General features: G+C 32.5%; 1 protein-coding gene across 1 annotated transcript in view; it reads right to left on the reverse strand.

Moving 5' to 3' along the window:
• LOC134725251 (meiosis regulator and mRNA stability factor 1-like) overlaps positions 1–10,387 on the reverse strand; it is a 42,851-nt gene extending 32,464 nt beyond the window's left edge. The window contains exons 1-5 of the mRNA XM_063588914.1: positions 10,324–10,387; positions 7,485–7,704; positions 6,990–7,107; positions 5,492–5,664; positions 4,213–4,379 (exon numbers count right to left, since the gene is read on the reverse strand). Of these exons, the coding sequence (XP_063444984.1) occupies positions 4,213–4,379; positions 5,492–5,664; positions 6,990–7,107; positions 7,485–7,682 (656 nt within the window). The 5' untranslated portion in view covers positions 7,683–7,704; positions 10,324–10,387. The remainder of the gene's footprint in view (positions 1–4,212; positions 4,380–5,491; positions 5,665–6,989; positions 7,108–7,484; positions 7,705–10,323) is intronic.
• Positions 10,388–11,042: the final 655 nt, after the last annotated feature.

Below are 11,042 nucleotides of genomic sequence, written 5' to 3' on the forward strand. Positions count from 1 at the left end.
GGCAGTTCAAGACTTGGAAATTAATATCAACCTTCCAGACAAACAGGAAATAATTAAAGTAATAAAATCTTTAAAAAATGGAAAATCACCAGGTCATGACAACTTGAATGCAGAACTTTTCAAAGTTGACCCAGAACTCGCAGCTGAAATTCTCCAATCATTATTTACATCAATATGGGAAGGAAAAATAATACCAGATGATTGGACCAAAGGCATAATAATAAAGCTAGCCAAGAAAGGAGCTTTAAGCGACTGCAACAACTGGCGAGGTATAACTCTATTGTCAATTCCAAGTAAAATCATGGCCAAAATTATTATCCAAAGAATAATAGATGCAATTGATAAACAGCTAAGAGAGGAGCAAGCAGGATTTCGTAAAGGTAGAGGGTGCATCGACCAAATTTTTGCTTTACATAACATCATCGAACAATGTACAGAATGGCAAAGGCAGCTTTACATCAACTTTGTGGATTTCCAGAAGGCTTTTGACAGTATCAACAGAAAGACCTTATGGCGAATACTAAGAGCATATGGAATTCCACAGGATATAATTGAACTAATCAAAAGTTTTTACAAAAATTTCACTTGCAGTGTAGGGCATAGTAACATCTGGTTTGAGGTAAAAACAGGTGTTAGGCAAGGATGTGTGATGTCTGCTCTTCTTTTCAATGTCGTCATTGATTGGGTGATGAGAAAAACAACAGAAGATGCTCCAAGAGGAATAAGATGGAACCTTTCAGCAACATTAGAAGATCTTGATTTTGCTGATGATCTTGCTCTGTTATCACATACCCACCACCATTTACAAGAGAAAACAAACCGCCTTAATACATTTGCCAGTCAAGTTGGACTTAAAATCAGCCTAACAAAAACAGAAGTCATGACCCTAAACATCGATAACCCAGCTCCTATCCTAGTAGATGGAAAAGATCTTCCCATCACAGAAACATTTACATACCTAGGAAGTACAATAAGAAACGATGGAGGTGCAGGAAATGACATTGCGGACAGATTAAACAAAGCTAGAAATATTTTCAGATCATTAAACAATGTATGGAAATCATCACAGTATAGTAAGAAGACCAAACTTAAACTATACAGGAGTTGTGTTTTATCTACTCTGCTATACGGATCTGAATGCTGGAGGATGACAGAATTAGATCTAAACAAACTGTCAATTTTCCATACCAAAAGCTTAAGAAGAATCCTACATATTTTCTGGCCAAATAAAATATCAAATGAAGACCTTTTAAGACAGTGTCATCAAGATAGCATGGGTACAATATTAATGAGAAGGCGTTGGAAATGGATTGGGCATGTCATCAGAAGAGATAGAAATTCCATCACTAGAACAGCTCTACATTGGACTCCAGAAGGAAGACGTAAGCGAGGTAGACCAAAGAACACATGGAGACGTACTGTAGAAGGAGAACTGAAGACCATGAATAATACATGGGGAACAGTAGAAAAGATGGCCAAAGACAGACAGAAATGGAGAACCTTTGATGCTGCCCTACATGCCGATGGCATACCGGGCAGTAAGTAAGTAAGTAAGTAAGTACAGTTTATCTTTATCAATAATAATATTCAAGATAACAACCAAAAACAGCAAAATTTCCTTAAAATTAGCGATTCACAGGCAGCAACCCAACAACGGGTTGTCAGATTCATCAGAAAATTACAGGGCAGATAGATATTGATCTGATAAGCAATTTTACCCAACGTCAGATTTCCTCTAAATGCTTTGGTTTTTGAGTTATAAGCCAAAAACTGCATTTTACCCCTATGTTCTATTTTTAGCCGTGGTGGCCATCTTGGTAGGTTGACCGGGTCACGCCAAACATTTTTTACACTAGATACCCCAAAGATGATTGTTGCCAAGTTTGGATTAATTTGGCCATGTAGTTTCAGAGGAGAAGATTTTTGTAAAGATAACTAAGATTTACGAAAAATTGTTAAAAATTGACTATAAAGGGCAATAACTCCTTAAGGGGTCAACTGACCATTTCGGTCATGTTGACTTATTTGTTAATCTTACTTTGCTGAACACAAATGCTGTTTACAGTTTATCTCTATCTATAATAATATTCAAGATAATAACCAAAAACAGCAAAATTTCCTTAAAATTACCAATTCAGGGGCAGCAACCCAACAACGGGTTGTCCTATTCATCTGAAAAATTCAGGGCAGATGGATCTTGACCTGATAATCAATCATACCCCGTGTCAGATTTGCTCTAAATGCTTTGGTTTTTGAGTTATAAGCCAAAAACTGCATTTTACCCCTATGTTCTATTTTTAGCCGTGGCGGCCATCTTGATTGGAAGACCAGATTACGCCATACATTTTTTGAACTAGATACCCCAATGATGATTGTGGCAAAGTTTTGTTTCATTTGGCCCAGTAGTTTCAGAGGAGAAGATTTTTGTAAAATCTAATGACGACGGAAGACGACGACGGACGAAGGGCCAAGTGAGTTCTTCCCATCACTTGGCGTCCGGCGGCGTCCATCGTGGTCGTTATCTTTTACAAAAATCTTCTCCTCCGAAACTACAGGGCCAAATTTAACCAAACTTGGCCACAATCATCATTGGGGTATCTAGTTAAAAAATTGTGTCCAGTGACCCCCCAAAATATCCAAGATGGCCACCATGGCTAAAAATAGAACATAGGGGTAAAATGTAGATTTTGAATCAGACAATGGGTTGTTGGGTTGCTGCCCCTGAATTGGTAATTTTAAGGTAATTTTGTCCGTTTTTAGTTATTATCTTGAAAACTATTATAGATAGAGATAAACTGTAAACAGCAATTATGTTCAGCAAAGTAAGATCTACAAATAAGTCAACATGATCAAAAAGGTCAGTTGACATCTTTAGGAGTTAATGCCCTTAATAGTAATTTTTTACCAATTTTTCATAAATTTTTGTTATCTTTTATAAAAATCTTCTTCTCTGAAACTACTGGACAAAATTTAACGAAACTTAACCAAAATCATTATTAGGGTATCGTGTTTAAAAAATGAGTGCAGTGACCCGGCCAACCAACCAAGATGGCCACCATGGCTAAAAATAGAACATAGGGGTAAAATGTAGATTTTGGCTTATAACTCTGAAACCAAAGCATTTAAAGCAAATCTTACAGGGGGTTAACTTGTTTATCTAGTAAATATCTATCTGCCCTGAAATTTTCAGATGAATTGGACAACCTGTTATTGGGTTGCTGCAGATCTACAAATAAGTCAACATTACCAAAATGGTCAGTTGACGGCTTAAGGAGTTATTGCCCTTTATAGTAATTTTTTAACAATTTTCATTAATTTGGTAAATTTTGGTAAGTTTAAACAAAGTGTTTTTCTCTGTAACTAAAGGACCAAGTTCATTACAGATAGAGAAAATTGTAAGTAACAAGAATGATTAGTAAAGTATGATCTACAAACACATCACCATCACCAAAACACAAATTTTTGATGAATCCATCTGTTTCCTTGGTTTAATATGCACATAAACCAAGGTGAGCGACACAGACTCTTGAGAGCCTCTAGTTTTACCTAAATAAGGCCGTTAGTTTTCTCGTTTGAATTGTTTTACATTGTCTTATCTCTAGAATAACAAATCATAGAATTTTAAAAATCCAAATATATTTTCTTTTCATCAAATTCAACAATAATGAAAAGTTTCCGGTAAATCAGTCTAAGCATACTTAAGTTTGATGCATGTGTAAAAGTCTTGAATTTTACAGTTTGATACAACTTTAAGTTTTCAAAATCAATATTGAACTTTAGCAACTTTATAATTAAAAGCAAGAAAGTGTGTCCATAGGCATGATAGGAAACCATGCTATGCTCACACTAACGAATTTTAATTGAACTGTAAAATCTTGGTAAAAAATCTAATTTTGAATATATCTTAAATAAATCACATCATAATCAATATGTGTTTTTAAAAGTTTCAAGTTCAAGTTTATGGATAAAGCAAGTCTTGGTTGTAAAAGAAAGAATTTGGTAATTTTAAAGGGGAATGGGTAGGGGCCAGGAAAATCGACAAATACATGCAATACGGTCTTACATCAATTCATGTCTAGATTAAAAATTCCTCTAAAGAATGTATGATATGTTGTGAAAAAGGTCCTGGACACATACACTGATTTCTACAATGACTTGATCTGCCATTTGACAGAAAATAACAAATGTTAAACAATTGCATAAAACTATTACCTGTTGGCATCTGTAAAACTTTGAAATCTAACAACAGAAACATCTTCCTTCACACAAATCACTTTCCCACCACAATTAGTGGACAGCTGTTTAAACCGATTCTGCAATCTCTTCTTCTTTATCTTTGGACCATATCCTCTGATCTCTAAATCAGTAGGTTCATCTTTCTAAAAAAAATATTATAAATAAATTGTAACGTATTTTTTCATTAGTGTTTTCTGTCTATTTTAAGTATCAAATCAAGTTAAGATTGACAAAAAAAGGTGATTGATGGAGACAGAATAAGTATTCTAATGCAACAACGTTTGTAACGTTCATTTTGATTGGATAACGTCACTTTCTTACATGGCATCAATTGACAATTGCTGCTATTGGACGTAGGTGCAAGCGCAGACCGCATATGATAGATTTTAAATACATGTTTTAACGTTGTTTTCTGTCACTTTCATTAGAATGGAGATAACAATATTGTTTTTTAAGCTCCGACGGTATCAATTTGGGATTTGATGGTGGTAAATACCCATTTACTGTCTCCGCTAACGTGTCGCCAGTAAACTTAATTTGGGACCATCAAATCCCTAATTGATGCCGTCAAAGCTTAAAGTACAATACAGTTATCTCCTAAATATGTTCTTGTAGAAGTAAATTTGAGAGATTTTAAGTTTATTTTCAATGTTTGAATTATCTCCCTTATGCTTCTTCAAAAGTTTACCTTAAATACCGGTAAGTAATTTTTTATACAACTCATTTAATTCTCATCTTTTGGGAAGTGAAAACATCTCTCAAACTTTTTATCTATGGTTCGCTACTATTTTGTTATTTAATAGAGTTCAAGCAATTATCTCAAGAATTAAAACAAAGAAATCTTCTGAACAAAGATATTTAAAAGTAACTGTATAATGAGTGCATCAAATTATAGATTTTATCATTTTCTGTAACCGAACACCATCACACAATATTGAAAACAAAGGCATAATATGCTACAATATCAACACATAATAATGATATTATGATATTTTCATTTTAAAACTCCATAAAAAAAATCCAGTTCCTTTAAAGGATACCAGAACAATATTATAAGATACAAGCATTATTCTGAATCTCAGAGCACAATTTTTCTACTTAAAATGATCCAAGAAGATATAGTCAATTGAACCAATACCATGTCTAAAAACCACATCAAAATGCATTCCAGTTGGAAAATTCTTTAAAAATCAACATTCAAAATATGGACCTTTGACCAAACTTTTCTTGTTATGTATTTTATGTGTATACATACCAAGTCAACAGATTTCTCACACTGTTGCATCTCCTTGGTAAGGTCATCATATAGGACAGTTCTGTTGGCACATGCTGTCAGAGAATTGTGCACTTCTTTGTTGTGTACTAATATAACATTTAAATTCTTCCTGTGTCTTAAATCTGACAAATCTGAGGAAAAATTCACATCACCTGCACAAATAAGATACATGTATAATACTATAGTGGTCATAAGAAAACATCTGGACATTGTATAATATTTTAGAATATGTTTTTGCATTATAATGAATTCCCCCACTAATTTCTGCCATGAGTACTTTGTGGAAGGTAACAGGGAGCATCAAGAGGAGTTCAGACTCCTGAAGGAAATTGAAACAAGCCAGCAATTGAAATAAAACATTTAATTTTTTTTCTATAAAAAGCAACAACAAATTAAGATTATATAGTTGTCCTAATAAACTCAAGCCTTTATATGTATTTAATAAATTCATAGTTCATTTGTTATACCTTACACTATTTAACTTGAGCATGTTGAGGTCTTCATTTAATTCAAATAATATTTAACAGTGAATAAAAGAGTAAAAGATAAACTTAAGAAATAATTCCTTCATGTCATGCTCTATGCTCATTTTAACATGGGTAGGCATTATATTTGTTGATATTTTACACTGAGCGTTAGCTACCCATGTTAAAATGAGCATTGAGCATGACATGAAGGAATTATTTCGATTCTAACATGACAAATACAATATATTTATAGGTTGAAGCGTACGAAAATACCGTAAGACTGTTTGGCTGTTCCCATTTCCTCCCGAGGAGTTTGTATATTACATCTCATATTTGATAAGTTTAAAAACTATGACCAGGGTAAATATATGTTGTTTGATAAAAATATATAATAAAAGTTTATGCTTGCTGCTTAAATGTAAATATTTAAAAGGATAACGATGGAAATAACGTTAATATAAAAAGTCCGTGCGCATGTGTCAAACATATTTTTTGTGCTCATTAGAACTTGGCTTTGTTAACAAAGCGTAATAAGGACGTCATATTAGAATGATTTGTTTATAACAGATTTTAAGAGTTTTACCACAAGCATTAAAAAAATGTCAGTTAGGCCACACTTAAAAATATTTTGGTTTGCCCAAACCCTACCCAAAGGTTGAGACAGTGGGTAGGTAGGTAGGCATTTTCTTTTTTTTTCTTCAAGTATCAGATGTTTATTAGTCTTCATGCCTATTTGATTAAAAAAAACTTCTTCAAATCAGGTCAATAAAAGAATTTGAGTAGGCAGATTTTTTCTGGGTAGGTAGCGTTTGGGCAAACAAACCTATTATTTATTATGGCCTTATTTATCATTGGAATCCCTTATAGCAATTATCGAGTTACAATGAGCAAAAAATGACATTCAAATGATTCCACCAAATAATCATCTTTAATTGCAAGTGCAACAAATGGTAAAAAAATTACAAACAATAAGCAGATAAACATGTTGAACAGATTCAGAAATTTCTTACTTGACAGAAGTAAAACGGTTGCTGGACTGGAATAAACATCTGCGAATCTTCTCAGACTTTGTCTTAACTTGTCATCTGCAGCATTCTTGCTCGTAGCATTTACATGAACCACGGTCACCTAAAATAAATGATATTCAATCTGAAACAAACTATTCTTATACTGATCTTTGCAGATATTTTTTTTGTTCATGTGTTAGTTGGGGATGTTGTGGCTGAAATTGACATTTTGGCAGCATAACTCATGAGTATGAACTAAGAAAACAAGAAACAAAAGAGAAAACAGTGAGCAGTAAATAAACAGTGATAAGGCTTATTCATATAACAACAGCCAAAAGCTCATATATATTTATAGATTGAAAATTACCCATAAATTCCTTATAATTTTTGGTTTGATATGTTGATGGGTTTCATATTGATTTATATAAAACTTCACGTCTCATTTTATTCATAATCAAGTACTAGGTACCAAAGATAATCTTCTTTTTGTTTACCAACCTGAGCAGCATTTAATTCTTGTATGACATCTTTCCTCTCTTTAACTGTATCACACACACACACAAACTCAGCTTCTTTGTGTCCATCAAAGAATGTATGTCTAATTGTCTGGACAATACGAAAAGCAGACTTCTTCTTTGGTATACTTATATTCTCTATATCCCAGAATACTCCAATTGGTATCAATCCATCACACATAATACTCAACCAATACTCTCATCTATAAAGAATTGAATGAAGAATATTAAGAGCCATATACTATTCTTCACGGTGAATTCATTCATTTTTGTAGGTATCAATGTTTGTGGATTTAAGAAAAAAAATAATTCCATGGATAATTGATTTTGCAGTTTTGTCAAAGTCAGAATACTAGTGGAATAGCCTATAGAAAATTGCATTTCGTCAAGCATTGAAATTTGAGGTTAACCTCTTATATTAATAAAAAAAAAAGTATCATGAATCCACAGTAATTACTTATAGAACTCTTCACCTTGAATTTTGAAATTTTATAATTTCCAAAAAAATTGATAACCAACTCAAAGACTTCCAAATTGTGAATTCCTAGCACAATTCTTCCAAATTATTTAGTCTTAAAGTCAATACTTGGCTTAAATCAGTGTCAGACATAAGCTATAACTAGGAAAACAAGGTTTGTTCATATTTTGTTCAGTATATGAATTAGTATATCCAGTTTTAATAAAAACAAAAAACAACATATGGTAACATTGTCATTGTGAAAGATGTCAAAGTCTTTAATTCCTTGAAAGCTTTCTTATAGAAGTTATTTTTTCTGTGGGTTTATTGCATTTTGGGAACAAAAAATATGCAAATGCCATAATTTAAATCTGTTTCTCATCAGTATTAATGACTACATGCTCTGGGAATGTGAAAACTTCAATTCCTATATATATTCTTATGAATAGTCTTACAAAATGGGCTTAGTACTGCTTTTTCATATACTATAGCACCATGTTCTTTTTTTTTTAATCTAAGGAACATGAGTCAAAGTTATGTTTAAAATCAAAAAAGGAAATCAGTTGTCCTCTCATGCTGGCACATTTTTTCTTTGCTGTAAGGTTGTTTTTCATTTTGCTTCTCATAAAGAAGTTTGTTTCCAATTTGATTGTTTGCATGATAATCTGGGATCTCCAAAAGAGAAAATAAAAATGCCTGGTCATTATTTACAGTTGTCTACGACAACTGGCCATTATACTTATAGGAAGATGATGATGATATTAGTAAAACAATCAAGCATTCTATACATGTGTGGCAAGAAGATTGAATTCTTGACACTTATGCACCTAGTATAGTCAAATTAGCAACAGATTAATTCCACACATGAAGTTTTTTAATTCAGAACCCATTGTTTACAAGATACAAAACAGCTTTGAAAGTAAAATACTCTATTTTTTGTCTTGTTTATTATTTTCACAATATATGTTTCCAGACCATATGCGTACTTTTTCAAAATACTCATACGGTCGGACCGTACACGTACGGTCGGACCGTACACGTACGGTCTGACTAATATTAAAAAAGATGGTCAGGTTTATTAGATACAAGTGCATATAGCAGATCAACCTAACTTAACTATCAAATTAATTTAAAAAAAAAAGTTCAATTGAAATTGAAAACTTTTATATTTTAACTTTTTTTTAAATTCACGCTAATTAATTATGTTAATCTCTTGTATCTATAGCATGTTGATCAGTAATACATTAATTAAATTATGATCACTGAAATTGAAGATATCTGAAGACAATATCATGTGGGAGGTCAATTGTTTTGGAATATTTAACAACTTTACCACAAAATGCAAATGCAAGGAACATGCATGAACTGCATACATGAAAATGTAAAAAATATTACGTTACTTGAATTGTGTCACCTTGTGCGATAGTATTAAAATAGGATTCAGATATACAATTAAACAAATACTTAACGACAATTGTTCGTTTGTTCATTTTATCTAATAACATTATCAATAACAATTTGTAAAACTTAAAATCACAAGTAAAGATTGTGATAAATGCTTGTTTCAATTTAATTAATTACCAATATGATCAAATAACATGTACATGTATGGTCAGCTCGTACCGGACCATACGTGTATGGTCCAAATACTCATATAGTCTGGAACATACACAGTACACTTATAATAAATAATACTTTATATAGAAAATACATTAAACTTTGTATAAAAGTAACACCTATAAACATCCATGCATTTCAATATCCATCAGAATTCCTATAGCAAAATTGTGACATGGATGGAGATCGAGTTACATCTCATTGGCACTCATACCTCATCTTCTAATATGGGGGTCTCATTGGGGGGTTCTGATCCCTGAATCCCGCTTTCTGTTTTGTCAGATTCCCGTATCCCGCTTACACTTTGTATGTTAGCAATTCTCATTTTTTTTGTCGTTTCAGTATAATAGCCTTTCAAGACGTCATAATTATTTGGACTACGGGCCCGCTAGACCTCATTTCCCGTTTTCACAACACAATATTTTGACTTTTACGTGTCACGCTTACAAAAACGGCAATCCCGCGTCACGCTTAGACCCAATGAGACCCACTTATATCTATTATAGTATTTTATTGTAATTATTAAAAAATGATATACTGATGCTAGTACATTCAGAGACATATGTCTCTGGTACATTATATCCATTCACCAATATTCACTACCAGTTCAAGGATTGCTGTTATTTATATTCAAACTTTTAGTGTTGTGAAAAGTTTGATAAAGTGATGGAAATTTTTTAAGTCTTAAGTACTTTAATATAATACTTATAATATATATGAAATGTTGCCTCTTGAAATAACTTTTTACCGGATATTTTGCCTTTTCTTTTTCGTCTGCTTCGGACACAAACTTCCGGATCATCCACTGTTCGATGCGTGATTTAATTTTATATAGCCCACAGTATCTTTCTTTCACCTTTGAACAGTAAAAAAAATGTTATTAAAAAGATATTAACTTTAATATAACATAAAGGCATATATTTAATCTAGCATTTGTTTGTGGAACGTTTGAGCATCATTAACTTTACTAATAAAAAAAAATCGTCAACAAGTTCTCTCCCCTTAGTTTCGTTTACAGCGGCCATTTTTAACTCAGTTCAGCCATGGCAGAAGAATATGATGATTTTGAAAGACAACTAGCCGAAAACAGAGGTGTTTATTTATTTAATTAACCCTAAAAAATAAAAATTGAGCCACCGACAATGTTATATACATCCATTTTGCAAGTAAAAATTTGTGACAAGCGAGGGTTTAGGACATGACAAAAAAGAACGCGTTGGCTTTGGTGCGCGTATAGATTTTTTTTCGATAACAAAACGCGTTCTTTGATTCTTAATCGTCTTACTAACAATTTTGTCCAATCTTCCAAATGGAGCAGTAGTTTTATCTTTATTTCTAAAAAATATGTTGCTATTTTATTCGATAATAATTAAATGCTGTTCAGAGCTTGAGTAGAGAACAGTGCTGATTAAATTTATATGAGGCAGGCATTAGCCATTACCCAAGTCGAAATAATTATGACTCTTG

The sequence above is a fragment of the Mytilus trossulus genome, chromosome 7, assembly GCF_036588685.1.
Source record: "Mytilus trossulus isolate FHL-02 chromosome 7, PNRI_Mtr1.1.1.hap1, whole genome shotgun sequence".
NCBI classification, from domain to species: domain Eukaryota; kingdom Metazoa; phylum Mollusca; class Bivalvia; order Mytilida; family Mytilidae; genus Mytilus; species Mytilus trossulus.